Genomic DNA, 21,242 nt, shown 5'->3' with positions numbered 1-21,242 from the left:
AGATCCTATCCCAGGGGTGGTAGAGGGCACTGCCAGAGTGCTGCTGGGGCAGAGCCACCCAGATTGGCCTCCCACAGATTTAATGATCTATTTCTATCATTCTGTTTGAAATATTCTCTTAATTTTGCAGTTTCTCCTTTGATGTAAGGATTAGTGAAGAATGTGTCGTTCAGTTTCTAAATATTTGAGATTTACTTAGATATCTTACGAGTCTCTAATATAATTCAACTGGAGTTACAGAATATACACTGTATTCTTTAAATCCCTTCAAATTCACTAAGTCTGTCTTGCTGAGCATACCAAATGTACTTGAAAAAGTATATTCTGCAGTTGTAGGGTAGGGTGTTCTATCATTTTTGATCAAGATGATGAATTTGCTAGTTTTCTTTAAATCCTGTCTTTACTGACTTTTCACCTAGTTGTCCTATCAGTTGCTCAGAGGGGTTAAATCTCTTTTTAAAGGTATAATTGCCTTTTTCTCCCTTTAATTGTCAAGTATTTTAAAGCTTTGTTATTAGACACATACATATATAATTGTCATGTCTTCCTGAAGCTACTCTTTTATTATCATTCTGAAATGGTCTTCTTTCCCTTTGTCATGAAGTGGATTTTACTGATATTACTACATTTTCCTTTTCCACACTGAGCATAGTTAAAATAGAGACTTTGAAGTCTATCTGATTATTTCATCCACAGGATGAATTCTAGGCTGTGAATTATATCTCTAAAAAATTAAAATTTGAAAGATGGGTAAGATTCAGAATAATCAAGAAAAGAGTAGAGGGCTGAGAATCTAAAATGAAGCATGTTCCTAGGAAAGTAAGGAACACAGATATCATGAGAAGAGGAAGAGAGGGAAAACGCCCATGGTGTGGGTGAGAAGCACCTGGCAGGGGGAAAAGGTAGCTAGTGGTAGAATAGAAAGCAGAGGTGTTCCAGTATCCTGCAGATGGTTTTGAAAGCCAACAAAAAAAGAACACAGACACTCTTTTACAGAGTTGTAGCTCATAAAACTTAAAATACTCGTGTCATCTTACTTGGTCATTTGCGTTGAGAATAACTGACTGTAATCCTAAAATTCATTTCATGAACAAAATTACCCACAGAAACAGGTTCTCAGACATTAAGAACAAGTTAAATTTGCAATGACTGAGAAATAGTGGGATGGGATGGTGAAAATCTGAATGTTTTTAACCTGTAACGAGTCATAGATTTGAATGTGAATGTAAGTGGTTTCTTCATCTTTAAAGATCTGACACTGGGGTAGTCACTAGTTTTAATACAATTTTATCATTAAAATCTATCAAAAATGTCCACAGACCAAAGATATTAAGTTCCAGTGACAGGACATGTCTATCAACTGATGAATAAAAAACAAAATGTCATATATCCATACAATAGAATGTTATCTGACCCTGAAGAGGAATGAAATATTACTGACTCGGGCTACGACATGGATGAACCCTGAAAATATGCTAAGTGAAAGAGAACAGATACAAAGACTACATATTATATGATTCCATTTATATGAAATAACCAGAATAATCAAATCTATAGAGATAGAAAATAGATTAGCACTTGCCAGAGGTCAGGGAAGGGGAGAAGAGTGACTCCTAATGGGTGTGCGATTTCTTTGGGGGTTATGAAAATATTATGGAATTAGATAGTAGTAAGGGTTGCACTACTGAACTATACACTTTAAAATGGCAAAATTTATCAGATGTGAATTATACCTCAGTAGAAAGAAACTTTTAAATGTTTAATTCCATTTGAAGAATGATGACTAATTTATAATTTCTTAAAAATATTATGTATAGAATTAATACCTTGCTTTTATCATATAAATCCTAATTTATATGTAGCACAGTAGGGATTATGAGGAAAAGCACTGCCATTCTGCATTGTATAGTGATGTGCTATCTTGTGGGAAGAGGTCTATTGTGCATTGTTTTATTAGAGATTTAATGGTCAGGAGGAATTTTCTCATTTAGGTTTTCACCACTGAAAGAATAAAAGTGCAGTTTGTCTTCAAAAAAAAAAAAAAAGTTTAATTCCAATGATAGGTAAACCCCTAAATTAGATGGGAGTCTTATAAGAATGGAGGCTGTGGGGCACCTGGTGGCTTAGTCAGTTAAGCATCTGACTTTGGCTCAGGTCACGACCTCACAGTTTGTCAGCGCAAAGCCCACTTCAGATCCTCTGTCCCCCTCTCTTTCCCATGCTCCATGTGCACACGTGTGCTCTCTCTCAAAAATAAACAAACACACACACAAAAAAAGAATGGAGGCTGTGCTATAGGTATCACTATTTGTTGACCAAAGACTCCTTCACACAGCAGACATTCAAAACAAATTTTAAGATTCAGTAAAATAGTGCTAATTTCATACTAGCTAAGAGCCTTTAGGGCCAGCCCCAATCTATGCCACAATCCTAAAGCATATTACAATTTCTCCTATTAAGCCAAACCCTTTAGACATGCATAAATATCGTGTGTGTATGTAGTCAACAATATATTCAATTAGAACATAGATCAGAATATTCTGTATAATTCAGATCAGCCACATACCTAAGTATCTGGAAATGTAATTTAACGAATCCTAAAATACGTAATTTCTATGCCTCAAATAACAAACTTAAACCCCTTTGTTCTTTCATTCTTTCAAAGTAAGTTAAAATTATGGTCCCTTTATGAAACAAGCCAGTGCCATGTCCCATTTTGGCCAAGAATGCTTCTCTATTAACACCATAAATGGTAAAGTAAAATATAAAAAAGTTTTCTCTCTTACCTTAAGGAACACTCTGAACTGCATGCACTACATAAACATGTTCTCTTAAAGGTATACAAGATTTGACAAAGGAAAGACACACAGTTCTCAATGGTTCTGATGATGTCAGTCATTTTTAATTTGTACATTAACAGGCAAATGTCCACTACATGAGCCCAGTATTAAGATCAAGTTGAGATTTTCTGCAAAGAAATTCTACACTTGATATGACAGGCACTGAAAAACTGAATGACACTATTTTGTGTAATTGATATAATAAGCACAAAAGTGTCTTACCTGGTATCTATTTAGGTGGTTAGTAAATGTTAACTTTATCCAATTATGTCAAGTTCACATGCTGCCTAGTCTTAAGGATGAGAAAATCTGTCCGAAAGGACATATATTCACTCGGTTACAGTTAACAGTTGAACAACACAGGGGGATAGGGGTGCCAACCCACCATACAGTCAGAAACCTGCGTATAACTTTTGACTCCCCAAAAACTCAATAGCCTATGATTAACCAGAAGCCTTACTGGCAACATAAACAGTCAATGAACACCTATTTTATATGTTATGTATACTATATACTATATTCACACAATAAACTAAAGAAAGTATTAAGAAATTTGTTTAAAAAAAGAAATTCTTAAGGAAGAATAAATGTTTATAGCACTGTCGTGTATTTACTGAAAAAATTCCACATATAAGTGGACCCACATAGTTCAAGTCCATGTTGTTCAGGGATCAACTATACCGCTTATTTCCAAATCCTTGATTTCAACATGGCAAACTCCTTCAAAATCCAGCTTGCTCCAGGTTCAAGCCCCCACTCCTCAGCCTACCTTTGTAGATTCTGGCTGAATCTGGCTCAGAGCAGGGAAAGTGAGTGAGGCAGACTCTTCAGCCATGGGCGGGGGTGGAGACACTGTTTGGCTTCAGCTACTTGTCATCCACCAAAAGGGTGGACTCTGGAGAGTGGTAAGCAATCTTTTCTCAAAGAGGTTGGCAATCCAGACCTTCAGATATAATCTTCCAATTTTTAGGTGTGGAAAACTCATTTAAATATAAAGCATGGGGCTGGCCAAACTAAATGTATCCGTGAGTCCCAAGCAGACAGCAGGTCTGCATCCTCACCTCTACACACAGAAAACTGATGACCAAAGGCCACTGGCTGCTCCAAGCTTTCCAAACAGTGAGGGACGGCCTGCCCAGTCACCCAGTCTCTGACGTGTACTAGACTTGCTGTCACACTCCCACTGGAAGACTTTCTCTCAGTTCTTCAACTTGCCAAGTCCATCAGAGGCAGCTCAGGCAACTCTGAAAAGAGCTTTCTCCTGAAAGCCTTCCTTCAATTTTTCAGGCCTTCGGAATCACTGGGCACATAAGCATGAATGTCCTATATTTGTATGTTAATTGTACTAATTATAGTCACACTTTACTGCTTGGTGAATGCCTGAGTCATGAATGGAGCAGAGTCTGAGAAAGGGCTCCAGGTTAAGATGGGCCACATCTCCAAAATCGGGGCTAAATATGACCTAACACCACCAGGGGAGCTCCAAGGACAAGGAAAGGCAAGGAGTCCATCCTGCAAGAGCTAGGAAGAAATTTCAGGACTCACCTCATCCCTGGTTGTCAGGGGCCCTGGGGCCATATTCCTGGTCAGCTGAGTGCTCTTTCTAGAGAAGAGTCAAGTTGCAGAGGTAGAGCTGGGGAAAGAGAAGAAAGTGAGGGGGCGCTTGGGAGGAGTACCCTTCTATTAGCCTCCCAGTTCAGGGGAGATAAGGCAGGTTGCAGAGGGCATCAGAACAGCCTATTCTTAACCAGTGTCCTGTTAAAAAGGCCCCCCAGAACTAGGCCAGCAGCAGGCTCAGCCCCAATCTCCAGTTGGGAATGGAAGCCTCCAGCCTCCTACAGCTAGGTGAGACTTTTATCACTGTGGGGTTTCTATTAAGCAGGAAAGGGCCTCAGAATACCCACAGGAGAGCACTCACGTTGAGAGCCAAAGTGACCTACCATGGGGAAAACAGAAACTCTCCATCCATATCTGCCCTAAAGCTAAAGGACAAGTCCTAGGAAATCCAAACAGAAAGAGTGTTACAAGTCTCCACAGAATCTGAGGGGAATGTGAAGCAGGGTGGACACCATTATCTGGTTGCCCCCCTCATTTCTATATCCAAGATTGAGTTCCCAAGATTTGAAATGAGACTTGAAATTTAAGAGGCAGTCAGCAAATGGCCCAGGTCTTCAGCACGACAACATCATGAAGAAATAGGAGAGGGAAACCTTTCCTTAGGCAAAGATATTTACAGGATAACCATTCTTCAGATGTCCTTATATGCTTTGACTAGGTCCTATTTTGCACAGATGAACTGGAAAGCATTTTGGGGATTACAAAGGACACTTCAAGAGGAAGTGGGTGTCAGATGGTGTTAATTATCATGAACATGGTTAGCTGTGATCATGATATTCTGCACATGGGGAAAATAAATTGTTATTAAGTGGTGCTGAAGTACTGAAGAGTGAATTAACATATGTTTAATCTTTTTAAAATGTGAAGCTTTCAACAAGTTAACAGCATAAAAAGAAAGAGAGCTCTTGTAGAAATAAAAAAAAGACTTTAGATACACAGCAACCAAATGCAACACATGGACACTGTTTTGGCAGTTTTGAGCAGTCCAGGAAATATGAACACTGAATGTCGGAGAACAGTAAAGGAGTGACATTAATTTTGTCAGGTTCACAGGTTAAAAACAGGCTGTGCTGACAGCCTCTGCAAATAACTGTGGTCGTGCTTAAAGAAAGGGTGGAAAAGCCACCAATCACAGTACTGCTTAGTGCTGAGAAAACAGATGCTGTCCCTGAAGAACAGGAACAAGGCAAGGATGTCCCCTCTCATCTCTCCTATGAACATCACATTGGAAGTCCTACCTAACCTAAGAAGACAAAAAAAAGAAATAACGGTACACAGATTGAAAAGGAAAAAACAATACTATCTTTGTCTGCAGATGACCTGATTGACTATATAGAAAATACCAAAAAGTCAAGAAATTTCTGGCACTAAGAAGTGATTATATTGAGGCTGCAGGATACAAGGTTAGTAATATGAAAAAATCAACTATTTGCCTATATACCAGCCACGAACAAATGGAATTTTAAATTAAAAACACCACAACACTTATATTAACACCCAGAAAAACGAAATACTTAGGTATAAATCTAAAACAAATTTGCATAAAATCTGTGTGAGAAAAATTATAAAACTTCTTAAAAAAATCAAAGAATATCTAAATAAATGGAGAGATATCAGTCAGTTAAGCATCTGACTCTTGATTTTGGCTCAGGTAATGATCTCATGGTAATGGGATCAAGCCCCAAGTCGGACTCTGTGCTGACAGCATGGAGCCTTCTTGGGATATTCTCTCTCTCTCTCTCTCTCTCTCTCTCTCTCTCTCTCTCTCTCTCTCTCCCCCTTCCCCTCTTGTGCACACGCATGCTCTCTCTCTCTCTAATAAATGTGCACAGCAGGGTACAACAGAACCTATTCTTCATAAGGCCATGACTTTCAAGACCAGGAGTTGTATGTAGCTGACTTTCCTAACACAGAGAAAATGCACAGAGACTTAGACAAAATGAAGAGAGGAGTATGTCCCAAATGAAAGAACAGGACAAAATCACAGCAAGAGAGCTAAATGAAACAATGATAAGTAATATGCCTGATAGAGAATCTAAAGTAAGTTTTATAAAAATTCAAATACTCACTGGACTTGAGAAAAGATTGGAGAACTTCAGTGAGACCCTCGACAAAGAGATAGAAAACATAAAAGAACCAATCAGAGATGAACTTAACTGAAATTAAAAATACACTAGAGAGAATAAGCCCTAGACTAGAGGAAGCAGAAGAACGGATCAGTGACCTGGAGGACAAAAGTAATGGAAAGCAATCAAGCTGAACAGGAGAAAAAATAATAATAAATGAAAACAAAAAACTCAGCAACACCATCGAGAGTAATAATATATGCATTATAGGGATCCAAAAAGAAGAAAAGAGAGAAAAGGGAACAGAAAATTTATTTGAAAAAATAATGGCTAAAAATTTCCCATATTTGGGGAAAGGAACAGAATTCCAGATCCAAGAGACACAGAGAGTCCCCCACAAAATAAATTCAAGACACATAGTTATTAAAACGGCAGAAAATACTGATAAGAGAATTTTAAAAGCATCAAGAGAAAAAAGTTACCCACAACAAAACCCCATAAGGCTATCAGCTGATTTTTCAGAAGAAGCTTTGCAAGCCAGAGGAAGTGGCATGATATATTCAAAGTGCTAAAAGGAAAAAACCTGCAACTAAGAATCTGGCAAGGCTAGGGGCACCTGGGTGGCTAAGTTGGTTAAGCGTCTGACTTTGGCTCAGGTCACTATCTCGCAGTTTGTGGGTTCGAGCCCCGCATCGGGCTCTGTGCTGACAGCTCGGAGCCTGGAGCCTGCTTTGGATTCTCTGTCTCCTTCTCTCTCTGCCCCTCCCCCACTTGTGCTCTGTCTCTCTCTATCAAAAATAAATAAATGTAAAAAAAAAATTTTTTTTAAGAATCTGGCAAGGCTATCATTCAGAATGAAAGGATAAATAGCTTCCCAGACAAACAAAAGGTTAAAGAAATTCATGACCACTAAACCAACCCTGTAAGAAATGTTAAAGGAAACTTCATGAGTGGAAAGAAAAGGACAGAACTAGGAGTAAGAAAAGTAGGAAGCATAAAAGCAGTAAAATTAAGTACACCTATAAAAATCAGTCAAGGGATTCACAAAATAAAAGGATATAAAGTATGACACCATATAACTAAAACATGGGAGAGGAATAAAGAACGGGTTCAAACTCCTACAGCCATCAACTCATTATAAACTGCTGTATGCATAAGATGTCATCTATAAACCTAATGGTAATCACAAATCAAAAGCCAATAATAGATATGCAAAAAAAAAGGAAGTAATCCAAATATACCACTAAAAAAAGCCAGCAAACTGTGAGAAGAGACCAAGAGAAAAAAGGAACAGAAAAGAACTACAAAAAAAATCATAAAACAAGTAACAAAATGGTAGTAAGTACATAGCTAACAATAATCATCTTGAATGTAAATGGACTAAATGCTACAATCAGAAGACACAGGGTGGCAGAATGGATTAAAAAGAAACAAACAAACAAAAAAAAACCAAGATCCATCTATATGCTGCCCAAAAGAGCCAGACACACACAGATTAAAAGTTAAGGGATGGAAAGGCATTTATCATGCAAGTGGTAGTGATAAGAGAGCCAAGGCACAGTGTCAGAGAAAGTATGCCAAGCCTGTTTTTAACCTGTGAACCTGACGCTGTGCCTTGGCTCTGACACTGGCCATAGCAACATTTTTCTAGATATGTCTCCTGAAGCAAGGAAAACAAAAGTAAAAATAAACCATTGGAATTACATCAAAATAAAAAGCTTCTGCACAGCAAAGGAAATAATCAAAAAAACTAAAAGACCTACTGTATGGGAATATATATACTGGCAAGGTACGTATGCAATAAAGGGGTTAGTATCCAAAATATATAAAGAATACAAAATATATAAAGAACTAATACAACTCAACACCAAAAAACAAAACAAAAACTAGTCCAATGACAAATGGGCAGAGACAAGAATAAACATTTCTCCAGAGAAGACAGATGGCCAACAGACACATGAAACGATCCTCAATATCACTCATCAGGGAAATGCAAATCAAAAGCCACCTTACACCTGTCAGAATGGCTAAAATAAAAAATACAGGAAACAACAAGTGTTGGCAAGGATGTGGAGAGAAGAAAACTTTGTGCTTTATTGATGGGAATGCAAACAAGTGCAGCCACTGTGGGAACAGTATGGAGGTCCCTCAAAAAATTAAAAATAGAACTACCATATGATGAAGTCATTTCACTACTGGGTATTTACCCAAAGAATATGAAAACAGTAACACAAACAGATATATGTACCCCTATGTTTGCTGTAGCATTATTTACAAGAGCAAAGATATGGAAGCAACCTAATTGTCTATTGATGGATGGATAAAGAAGATGTGATACACACACGCGCGCACACGCACACATAGTGGAATTAATCAGCCATAAAAAAAAGAATGAAATCTTGTCATTTACAACAAGAATGGATCTAGAAGGTACAATGCTAAGTGAAACAAACCAGTCAGCAAAAGACAAATACCATATGGTTTCATTCATATGTGGAATTTAAGAAACAAAACAAAGGAAAAAAAGAGACCAAAAAAGACTTTTAACTATAGAGAACAAAGTGATAGTTACCAGAGAACAGGTAGGTGGGGGGATGGGTGAAACAGGTGAAAGGGATTAAGAATACACTTATCCCGATGAGTACTGAGTAATGTATACAATTGTTGAATCACTGTATTGTACACCTGGAACTAATACAACAGTGTATGTTAACTATACTGGAATTTTTAAGAGAGAAACCCCTCAAAATGGGTTTCTCACCTAAATGTGAGAACTGAAACCATAAAATTCCTAAAAGAAAACAGAGGCAGTAACTTCTTTGACATCAGCCATCACAGCATTTTCCTAAATATGTCTCCTCAGTCAAGAAAAACAAAAGCAAGAATAAACTATTCAGACTACATCAAAATAAAAAGGGTTTTCACAGTAAAGGAAACCATCAGCAAAACAAAAAGGCAACCTACTGAATGGGAGGAGATATTTGCAAACGATATATCCAATAAGTGTTTAATATCCAAAATACATAAAGAACTTCTACAGTACCACAAAAAATAATTTTCTTAATTGTCAAAGGACCTGAATGACATTTTTCCAAAGAAGACATACAGATGGCCAACAGACACATGAAAAGATGCTCAACATCACCTATCATCAGAGAAGTGCAAATCAAAACTACAATGAAATATCACCTCACTTTTGTCTATTAAGAAGACAAATAACAAGTGTTGGTAAGGATATGATGAAAAAAGAACCCTTACACACACACTGTTGGTAGGAATGTAAATTGGTACAACCACTGTGTTCAACAGTATGGAGTTTCCTCAGAAATTTAAAAATAGAATACCATATGATCTAGTAATTTCACTATTATTTACCCAAAGAAAATGAAAATGCTAATCTGAAAAGATACATGCACCCCTATGTTTATTACAGCATTATCTCAAATAGCCCAGATACGGAAACAATGTGTGCCTATTGATAGATAAATGGATAAAGAACAAAAACACATGAACCAGTAAAAAACAGACTCACAGAGAACAAAATGGTGGTTGTCAGAGGGGAGGTGGTGGAGGTATAGGCAAAATCGATAAAGGGGATTAAGAAAAACTTCCAGTTATAAAATAAGTAAGTTATGGAGATGAGAAGGAGTATAACATTGTATGGTGACAGATGGTGACATTTGTTGTGGTAAGCACTGAATAATGTACAGAATTAAGTCAATATGTTGTACACCAACTGATATAATAATGTACGGTAATTATATTTCAATAAAATTTAATAAAAAATTTTTTTAATTCCTAACAGATGCATACTGAAGTATTCACTGGTAAAATGATATCTGGGATTTGCTGCAAAATACTTCAGCAGAGAAAACCAAAAAGGAAGAGAGGAAGAGCAGAATGTTGACAATTGCTGAAGCCGATGCACAGATGCTCTTTGAAAATTCTCGCTATCTTTGTATTTGTAAAATTTTCATAATAAATTTTAAATTTAATAATCCCATTTCCCTCCACACCCTCAAAACTAAGAAAAGTAGAAGAAACTTTAAAGGTAGTGTCATTAATGTCACCAACAGAAGTTCATGTCATTAGGGGCTGAGACCAAGGATCAGGAGAAAATTTGGGGGTGTGGGGAGCCTGGTGGCTCAGTTGGTTAAGTGTCCAACTTTGGTTCAGGTCATGATCTCACGGTTTGTGGGTTCAAGCTCCACATCTGCCTCTGTGCTGACAGCTCAGAGTCTGGAGCCTGTTTCAGATTCTCTCTCTCTCTCTCTCTCTCTCTCTCTCTCTCTCTCTGCCCCTCCCCTGCTCGTGCTCTCTCTCAAAAATAAACATTAAAAAATTTTGTGAAAATGAATTTAATTAGCATTAGATGTATGAGACAGTCTAAAAATAGAGCACCTCTTTTTAAATTTTCATTAACTTTGAAAGTTAAAGAACAGCTAGCTCCGTAGTAAAAGTTATTTAATCTTCTACTGTACCATTTACCTTTCTACAAAATGAATATTCTACCACATAAGGTGCAAGATGGCTGAGGAAATAAAAATATGGCCAACACAAGACTACTGTTCTCAAAACAGCACCTCTCACCATCTTTGTTTTGGCAACACCACAAGGCCCTGAGAATACAGCAGAGTGAACGTATGGAGATGCTGAAAAGCTCCTGAATGAAGGCAGAGGATGTGCCCAGGGAGGACACCCTGTGCAGGAATGTGTCCTTTCAAGAACAAGCCTGGCTTCCTGGGAATCCACCTGCAGCTCTGACCCCACAGGGCATACTACACACACACTAAAGCCCACACCACAAGTACAGGAGGAGGTGGTGCCCATCCGCAACAGGCTACCGGGCCCCTAGGAGTCCTCCCCTCCCTAACAGGCAGTTAGTTCCCTCTGGATTGAGGGGGAGTAGGGAGGGGAGACTGCTTCAGGGCCCACCTGGGCACACCAGAAGTAGTTCCCCCCTTAGGAGTCTCTCCTGGCCCAGAGAGCAGGCTGGAAACCTCCAAGTATGCAACTGGGTTCCACTCCACTGAAGTACTGGAAGCAGGCAGGGAAGGTCAGGACAACCCCAGGAACAGTCAGGGTGTGGGTTTTGGAGCAAACCTGCTCTGAACGCATGCTGACGCCCAGGAGATTAATCCTCTATGTGCCGGGGGGGGGGGGGGGGGGGGGGGGAGCACTTAGCATGGGTCAGACACAGGTTTTAACTCTTTCCACACTCCACTCCAGGAGGTTCGGTACCTTGCCCAGGATGAGGCAGTGAGAAAGGGGCAGGTCTGGATTTGAACTCTCCCTACAAGGAAGGGGGGTCGGGGGCTCCGACAGCAAGCCTGGCATAGGCCCGTGGGCAGACACAGTGCCCAAAGAGACGTACACTTGGGGGTTGCAGGCTGGGGGAGAAAAGCTAGGGTTCTCGTTGATAACTGGTGGATCAGACTGATGAACCCATAGAACTTCACGGCTACTCCTGGGTACGCTCGAGTTTCATTTTCACAAAGGAAAGTTTAAGGCCGGAGTTCTCACCATTCATTCCCTCTCCCACCTCCGGTGACTAGGGGATGTAGGGAAAGTGCTCTGCCCGGTAGGGTCCACTCCAATGGCACCACCCCATGCTCCTGGAAGGGCCCCAGGAGGGGGCTGACACAAGCGGAAAGCGCCGAAGGGGACCCAAGGGCTCCCCACGCAGCCCGGGGATGTCTGACCCCGCCGGGCCCTTCCAACGCCCCGAGGAGCCCACGGTCCCGAGGCAGCTGACCCGAGTCTCCGCCCCGGCTGCCCCCACCATCGAGGCGAGGTTGGGTATCTGCCCCAGGCCAATCTTCCTCCAAAACCTGGGGGCGGGTGGCCAAGCGGCACCCGCATCACCAGAGCCGGCTTCGCCGAGCAGCGCCGCCCCACCGCCCGTGTGCCCCAAGTCGCCCAGGCCAGCCCGGCTCCTCCAGGACGGGACGCTGGGCCCCCAGCCCCGCCTGACGGCGCTTCCCCCAGACTCCCGCCCACAGCCCCTCCCAGGTGGGCCGCCCCAACCCCGCCGGGAAACCCAAACCTCCAGCAACCCGCGGCGACAGCGAACCGACCCCGTCCGCTCCCGCCCGACTCTCCCCACCGAAGTGCCCCGGAACGGCGGCAGCGGCGGAATCACTCACCACAAGCGCGCAAGGACGGTCACCAGCCACCAGCGACGCCGGCGGGCGCAGGACAGCACTACCCACAGTGCCCCGGGGTGCGCTACCCACAGTGCCCCGGGACGCGGGACTGCGCTACCCACAGTGCCCTGGGAGAGGGTCTTCAATACCCACAATGCCTCACACCACAGCGCGCTGCGCCGCCCCCTCCCGGACAGGGCGGGGTCTAGGGCGACCTCATCTGGTACTTGCCCCTGAGCTCCATGGGATGCCTCAACTGAAGGGATTGGGTTACCGTCCGTTCGTTGGGCTCTTGAAGAGATTGTGAAAAGTCAGGTGAGCAAAATCAAACCGACTTTCAGGTGCAAGAGAAGGGTGGTTTAGGTGAGCAGAAGGTCGTCTTAATTTATAGAGCCTTGTAATTTTCGTTTAATAATAATAATAAAGTCAGTTACCTGGATGTGTGCTTGTCCTCCATCCTGAAGATTCACCCCTGTGAATCTTAATTTGAATAACAGTATGAAATAAACGAACTTCTTAAAAAATGCCAAAGGTACTGGCATTTTTCTTTGTTAAAGAAGGTCATGAAGTTTTAAAAAAAAAAAAACATGGGGGTGCATGGGTGGCTCAGTTGGTTGAGCTTCCAGCTCTTGGCCTCGGCTCAAGTCATGATCCCAGGATCATGAGACTGAGGCCCCCCACCCACCCTGTGTCCAGCTCAACTAGCCCTGAGGAATGAGGATGGTATTCACCATGAAAATGTTGTAAAACTGGCCAAACAGCACAGATTTGTCAAACCACCTGACTGGTAAAAGGGGTTCACAGGTGAATTCTCCCAAACATTTAAAGAAGAGTTAATACCTATTCACCATAATCAAGTGGGATTTTTTTCAGGAATGCAAGGAATAGTCACAAATATTTACTATTCACAAATCAATGTGATTTGCTAATCAAGAGAAAGGATTAAAATCATATGATCATCTCTATATATGCAGAAAAAGCATTTGACAAAGTACAACATCCATTCATGATAAAAATTCTCGACAAAGTGGGTTTAGAGGGAAGATACCACAACTTAATAAAGGCCACATATGAAAAACCTGCAGCTAGCATCATATACAATGGTAAAAAGCTGAGAGCTCTTCCTCTAAGGTCAGGAACGAGACAAGGATGGCCACTCTTGCCACTTTTATTCAACATAGTACCAAAAGTCCTGGACACAGCAATCAGACCAGAAAAATAATAGGCATTCATATTGGCAAAGAAGAAGTTAAACTGTCACTATTTGCAGATGACATAATAGTATACATAGAAAATCGTAAAAGAATCCACCAAAAAACTAGAATAAGTCAGTAAAGTTGCAGGATACAAAATTAATTCCCAGAAATTGGTAGCATTTCTATTCCCTAATAATGAAGTAGCAGAAAGAGAAATAAAGAAAACAGTCCCATTTACAATTGTACCAAAAAAGAATAAAATACCTAGGAATAAACTTAAAGAGGTGAAAGACCTGTACTCTGAAAACTATAAAACATTGATGAAAGAAATTGAAGATGACACAAATGAAAAGATATTCCATGCTCATGAATTGGAAGAATGAATTGGAAGAATGAATTGGAGGAATAAACATTGTTAAAATGTCCATAATACTCAAAGCAATCTACAGATTTAATGCAATCCCTATCAAAATACCAATAGCATTTGTCACAAAACTAGAAGAAATAATACCAAAATTTGTGTGGATCCACAAAAGACCCAGAATAGCCAAAGCAATCTTGAGAAAGAAAAACAAAGCTAGAGGTATCACAATTCCAGGTTTCAAAATATACTACAAAGCTGTAGTAATCAAATCGGTATGGTACTGGCACAAAAGCAGACACATTGATCAATGGATCATAATAAAGCACCCAGAAATAAGCCCACTATTATACAGTCAATTAATCTACAACAAAGGAGGCAAGAGTATACAGTGGGGGGAAAGATATTCTCTTTAATAAATAATACTGAGGGGCAACTGCATGGCTCAGTTGGTTGGGCACCCAACTTCAGCTCAGGTAATGGTCTCGCAGTTCGTGGGTTTGGGCCCCGCGTCTAGCTCTGTGCTAACAGCTGTTAGCCTGGAGCCTGCTTCCGATTCTGTGTCTCCCTCTCTCTCTGCTCCTCCCCCTCTCTTTCTCTCTCCCTCTCTCTCTCTTTCTCAAAAATAAACATTAAATTTTTTTTTAATTTTAAAAAATAAATAATACTGAGAAAACTGGACAGCCACATGTAAAAGAATGAAACTGGACCACCATGCCAAAAAATAAACTCAAAATGAATTAAAGGCATAAATGTGAGACCTGAAACCACTAAAAATCCTGAAAAAAACAGAGGCAGCAATTTCTCTAACATAGGGGACATTTTTCTAGTTATGCATTCCGAGAGAAGGAAAACAAAAACCAAAATAAATTATTGGGACTATACCAAAATAAAAAGGGTTTGCATAGCAAAGTAAACCACCAACAAAACAAAAAGGCAACCTATTGAATTAGAGAAGTATTTGCAAATGATACATCTAATGGGTTAATATCCAAAATACAGAGAGCTTATATAACCGAACACCAAAAAAAAAAAAATCCAATTTAATAAATGAGCAGAAATTCTGAATAGACATTTTTCCAAAGAAGACATATGTATGGCCAAGAGACACATGAAAAGATGCTCAACATCACTGATCATTAGTAAAATGCCAATCAACACCGCAATGAGATATCACCTCACATCTGTCAGAATGTCTAAAATCAAAGAGATAAGAAACAAGTGTTGACAAGAATATGGAGAAAAAGGAAACTTCATACACTGTTGATGGGAATGTAAACTTTTATAGCCACTGTGGAAAACAGTAGAGGTTCTGTAAAAGTTAAAAATAGAAATACTATATGATCCGATAATTCTACTACTGAGTACCCAACAAAAACTAAAATACTAACGTGAAAAGATACATGCACTCCTATGTTTATGGCAGCATTTATTTATAAGAGCCAAGTTATGGAAGCAACCTAAGTGTCCATCAATAGACAAATTGATGAGGAAGATGTGGTATGTATACACACACACACACACACACACACACACACAATGGAATATTATGCAACCATTAAAAAAGATGAAATCACGCCATTCATAAAAACATGGATGAACCTAAAGAGTATCATGCTAAGTGAAATAAGTCAGACTGAGAAAGACAAATAACATGATTTCACTGTGTGGATCTTAAAAAAAAATGAATAAACAAATAAGCAGAATCAGAACTTTAAATACAGAGAAGAAATGGATGGTTGCCAGAGAAGAGGAGAGTGAGGGCATAGGAAAAATGGGTGAAGGGGAGTGGGACATACAGGCTACCAGTTAGGGAATGAATAAATCATGGGAATAAAAGGTCCAGCATAAGGAATACAGTCAATAATATGATAGTGATGTATGGTGACAGATAGTAGCCACACTTACGGGGAATATAGCATAATGTATAAACTTTTCAAATCACTATGCTGTACACCTGAAACTATTATAATAGAGTGTGTCGATTACACTGAAATAAATAAAATAAATTACTTTTGGTTAAATCAGTGCACATGAGGAAGGACCATAGTCGTGTGTGTGTGTGTGAGAGAGAGACAGAGAGAGACAGAGAGAGACAGAGAGAGAGAGTGTGTGTGTGCACATGAGCAGGGGAGGGACAATGGGAGAGGGAGACAGAGAATCTTAAACAGGCTCCACACTCAGCATGAAGCCCACCACAGGGCTTGATCTCACAACCCTGGGATCATGACCTGAGCCAAAATCAAGAGTTCACACTCAACCAACTGAGCCACCCAGGCACCCCTGACCATAGTCTTTTTAAACATAAAACTAGCTGGAGTACCAGTGTGTGTTGGGGGGAGTATTCTCAAAGTATTTTGATGATGGGGATCCCATTTCTTAGAGATTTTTCTCTACAGCAAAGAGAAAAATCCTGAAAAAAACACAATTTCAGCAGGAATAGTCTGGGTCCAGAAGGAATCAGACCAAAGCTAGCATGGTTCCAGTAGGAACAGGCAATTCCAAAAAGAAGTTGGATTGAAGGCTAAATAAGTACTCTCAGAAAAAATAAAGCCTTAAAACAGATCCTGAATAAAGCCTAGAGAGCTGGAACACAAAGAGAGAAGAGCTCAAAATCCAGGAGAAAATCTACCCTCAAACTAAAGAGCCAGCAGGACCCAATGAGCCTGGTTTGCTCTGAGGAGACCAGCACCCATTTGCTTCCTAGTCTTGGAGTGGTTTAGGGTCTTTGCTGGATCTCACTTCTGATTAGCAAGTAATGTTAACCTTAGGAATAAGACAGCCAGTTATTTAACCAGCGAAAGCTGGGTTTATTTGGGAACAGCATAGGATTGCAATCTGGGACAAGCAAGCTCCAGCAAATGGTAGGCGAGCCCAGAAATTAAAAGAATGAAAAGTTCTTTTATAGAGGAAAGGGGGATTTGGGAGGAGATGTTGTAAACTACAAGTCCATTGGTGTAAACATGGAGCTGAAAGTGCAGTGGCTTCTCATTGGCTGAACTGTGACAGTCTCTCATTGGCTGGGGAGTTGCTAGGGAGGAAGAAACCTTACTTTCTCCTGCTGGGTTAGTAAATTAGTAGCTACAGTAGTGTCTACTTGCAAAGTGCACCTCTTCCTGTTGGGTCTGCAGTTGACCATGAGTGGTAATTCGGGAGGGTGTGACAGTTCTCCCTGCTGTCCTCCTGACTCAATGCTAAACCAGATTTCCTTTTATTAATTTTTACAAAGTAAATGTGAAAACACTTAAATCTATAGTAATTAAAACTAAAATTATTTGACTAATATAAAAAAATCACTGATTTGATGTAATAGAACAGAGAGCTCAGAAACATCAAGGTCTTTATAAAGAGACACACCTCTTTTTCTAGGAATTTAACAAGTGTTTTCAAGTTACTTCTATTAGCTTCTGCTCAAAATGAAGTAACAGGAACCAGATTTAACCTCCTGCCTAAAATAACTTTTAAAGGACAAAATATACCGGAAAGTAGGTTTGAAGACATTGGATATAAGACAATGAAGAGCAGAGAACCTTGGGAGGTCAGTAATAAACCAGGTGAGCCCTTGAACTTTCTGGATGGAGAGAAAGTTCAGGTCACAGTCCAGAGAAGGGAAACCCAAGTGGGGATGCTTCTCAAGTGTCAGCTGAGTGCTGACCAACACATGTGTGTGCAACCCCGAGCAAGGAACCACTGGATGGGATTAGAAAGAAATACTGTGAGCTCACATAGGCCAGAAACCGCCCCTGTTCCCACCAGATAGAATGAAAAATCTTCATAATTCACATGGCCTGGAATAAAGTACTCAAAAGGTTTTGTCTCAATAGTGGGGCAAAAATTAGACCTGAATGCTTGATAGATAATTCTTATATTAAATTTGGGGGAGAAAACATATGTCTTAGGAATCTTAGAAGTCACTTTCATTTTTACATGAATTATGTATTCAGAATCACACATATTCTTATATAAATAAAGTTTTTTTTTTAATTTTTTTTTCAACGTTTTTTTTTATTTATTTATTTTTGGGACAGAGAGAGACAGAGCATGAACGGGGGAGGGGCAGAGAGAGAGGGAGACACAGAATCGGAAACAGGCTCCAGGCTCCGAGCCATCAGCCCAGAGCCTGACGCGGGGCTCGAACTCACGGACCGCGAGATCGTGACCTGGCTGAAGTCGGACGCTCAACCGACTGCGCCACCCAGGCGCCCCTATAAATAAAATTTTAAAGAAGACTGAATTCATGGTCTCCATAAAGTGAGCTGTACACTTAATATGATCCAATCAAATAGCATTTGCATACTTTTCAACACCACAAAGCAATTATCTGGATGACTATATTTTCAATACAATGGTGACAAACAATAGAGCTTAATTTTCTGTATCATTAGCATTTTAATACAAAACTATAATAATCAGTGTGATGATGGTCTGAGTCAGCTGAATGGAACTAAAGGGAACTAGGAAGGAGATGGAGAAAGAGAGAGGAAAAGTGAGACAGTTTCAATTCAGTTTGAAGTGGTTGAGAAAATAGTTATTTGCGGGAAGTTAAGTTGGTTCACAAAAGAAATGTAAAAAGAGAAATCAGAGACATAACATGATGAAATATAAATGATTTTGCAAACGACTCTGTTCCATCTGGTGGTACGGAAGGGCTTTGCATGAATTATAACAAAGCAGAGACACGAAGAGAAAGCCTCAAGACAGCAGCACCAGGACAAATGTGCTCATGCTCGTACACAGAGATCTCTCTCATCTCACTGGACTGAAGTTCAGTGGAAGTGACTGAGTCTGCTATGGAGAAAGAGAAGGTACATTTCTGGAACTTCGTTACTGGTGGCTTAAGTTTTGAAACCACAGAAGAAAGTTTGAGGAACCACTACAAACCATGGGGAAAATTTACAGACTGTGAGGTAACAAGGAATCCTGCAAGCAAGAGCTCAAGAGTATTGGGTTTTGTAAGTTCTTCATACATGGCAGAGATTGGTGCTATCATGGCTGCAAGATCTCATTCAAAGGATGGGACAGCGGTTAAGTCCAAATGTGCTGTAGCAAGAGAAATCCAGAAAACCTGGAGCTCATGTAACTATGAAGAAGCTGCTTGTGATGGAATTAAAGACAATACTAAAGAATATCAACCTAGAGATTATGCAAGGAATATAGAAAGCTTTATACCATTTGAGATCATTACTGATAGGCAGACTGGAAAGAAAAGAGGCATTGGTTTTATTACTTTTGATGACCATGATCCTGTGGATAAAATTGTACTGCAGAAATACCATACTATCAGTGGGCTTTGTGCAGACAAGAAACACAGGAGGTAAAAAGTTCTAGGAATGGCAGAGAAAGGTATTTTGCTTTGAAGGGTTAATGCAGGGGCAATGGATCAGGAGGCAAGTTTAGAGGAGGTTCTTGCGGATAAGGAAGAAGACATGGCTTTAGGGATAGCTATAATGGGTATAGAAGAGGATTTCGGTGGCAGTTTTGGAGGCAGTACTGGTTATGCGGGACAAAAATGAAGATATAGTGATGGAGGACCTGGATGTGGGAACCGGGGTGGGGGCTACATAGGTGGTTTTGACAACTATGTAGAAGAAATTATGGAAGTGGAAAATACAGTGACTTTGGATATTACAACTAGCAACCTTATGACTATGGTCTAGTGAAGAATGGACATTTTGGTGGCAGCAGGAACACAGGGAGAGCATATTGTGAAGGCAACTATGGTATAGGAAGGAGTGGAAGAAGTGAAGGTTGTGCAGGAAGAACCCAGTACTGACTTTCTTCCTATTTTCCATGGGCTTCACTGTAGCCACTGATCCGAGAAGTAATAAAACAGCTTTGAGCTTTCAAAATAACAATATTTAGAAAACTTATATCACAGACATGCATAAATATGGAATGATATGGTCATACTTCCCCCTAACATGTAATTATCCTGCATACAAATGAAGACACTAACCCTTTTTCCAAAAGACAATGCAAAGACCTTAAATGATGTTTACTGTTCTCCTTTGATATCACATAACTTAAATACTATAATGTAAAATTAACAATATTTAAAGACTATAATATAAAGTCAATGCAGCTTACATTACATGATAAGGGGATAAGAGAACAACAAAAACAAAGATACTGTATTATGTACACATACACACACACACACACACACACAACCACAACCACAAACATGTTCATAACAAAATAAGGAAGAAACATTCATGCCAATTACAGTTCTCATTTCTGTAACTGAGCACATGGTTGCCGCTGATATTGATAACTACCTTTATCACTGCCCATTCCATATTCTCTTAGCCCTCAGCTAATATCTCAGCTGCTCATGGTTATTTACCTGGTGGGGTGACCCAAACCTTCATTCCTGAAGTTTTGGGGCCAGTAGCCAACCTGCCTAGATTGCATTGTTGTACTTTTCCATTGACTTTAACCACAGATAATGGCAATACTAAGATACCCTAAGGAATCTCCTCTGTTCCATATATACTCTTCCTTACCTCTACTGTGGAGTTGTTTAGCTTCTCTGGGTAGTCCAAATCAATCAGCCCAGCCAGCATAGCAACTCCTTTCTCTCCCTGTTGATTCAGAGGCATGAGGAGTCCAAAATGGCCAGATGGCAGTCTTAATTCCCAGTTTGATAAGATCATTGTTGTATCTCCTGGTGGAAGTATTCCTGCCTTTGGAACTAAGACTTCTAGGCCAGCAGAGTATAAGACTGTGGGTATAGGAGGCAAAAATATTGTTAGCAGGTTATTAGGGGTAGTTGTGAGTGACGCCACTCCCAATTCCATCCCTAGATTCCTGGACCTGTGAATCCTGGCTACGGGAGTAACAGCACCATATATTGAGTGGTGATTCAGAGTATATTTAGCCTTCTAAAGAATCTTGTCTCATTCCTACAATGTATTGCCACCTGACCGGAAATGTGGTGTGAATCACCACCCCTGCATCTTCCCAGTCCTTGATGGTAGCACTAATCTCAGAAATCCCTCCAGGAATTCAGTTCT

At 40.2% G+C, this 21,242-nt stretch overlaps 1 protein-coding gene and 1 long non-coding RNA gene across 11 annotated transcripts in view; one reads left to right on the top strand and one right to left on the bottom strand.

The window, feature by feature from the left end:
- LOC109257902 (uncharacterized) overlaps positions 1–10,526 on the top strand; it is a 69,747-nt gene extending 59,221 nt beyond the window's left edge. For both annotated transcript variants that reach the window (XR_002076133.2, XR_008424100.1), the window contains exon 2: positions 10,329–10,526. This is a non-coding gene — a long non-coding RNA (uncharacterized LOC109257902). The remainder of the gene's footprint in view (positions 1–10,328) is intronic.
- ZNF169 (zinc finger protein 169) overlaps positions 1–20,932 on the bottom strand; it is a 55,593-nt gene extending 34,661 nt beyond the window's left edge. For 2 of the 9 annotated variants that reach the window (XM_019434309.2, XM_019434313.2), the window contains exons 1-2: positions 12,670–12,777; positions 4,386–4,473 (exon numbers count right to left, since the gene is read on the bottom strand). In XM_019434309.2, coding sequence (XP_019289854.2) covers positions 4,386–4,418 — 33 coding nt within the window. In that variant the 5' untranslated portion in view covers positions 4,419–4,473; positions 12,670–12,777. Of the gene's footprint in view, positions 1–2,786; positions 3,003–3,062; positions 3,150–4,385; positions 4,474–6,526; positions 6,564–12,046; positions 12,470–12,669; positions 12,778–20,732 lie in introns of those variants that run through there. The other 7 variants (XM_053907703.1, XM_053907704.1, XM_053907706.1 and 4 more) reach the window with 7 other exon arrangements.
- Between the last annotated feature and the right edge of the window lie 310 nt (positions 20,933–21,242).

This window comes from Panthera pardus, unplaced genomic scaffold (assembly GCF_024362965.1).
Source record: "Panthera pardus isolate Hobbes unplaced genomic scaffold, ASM2436296v1 HiC_scaffold_20, whole genome shotgun sequence".
NCBI classification, from domain to species: Eukaryota; Metazoa; Chordata; class Mammalia; order Carnivora; family Felidae; genus Panthera; species Panthera pardus.
Note: the sequence above shows the minus strand (reverse complement) of the source record. Positions and strands in the feature narration are given on the sequence as shown.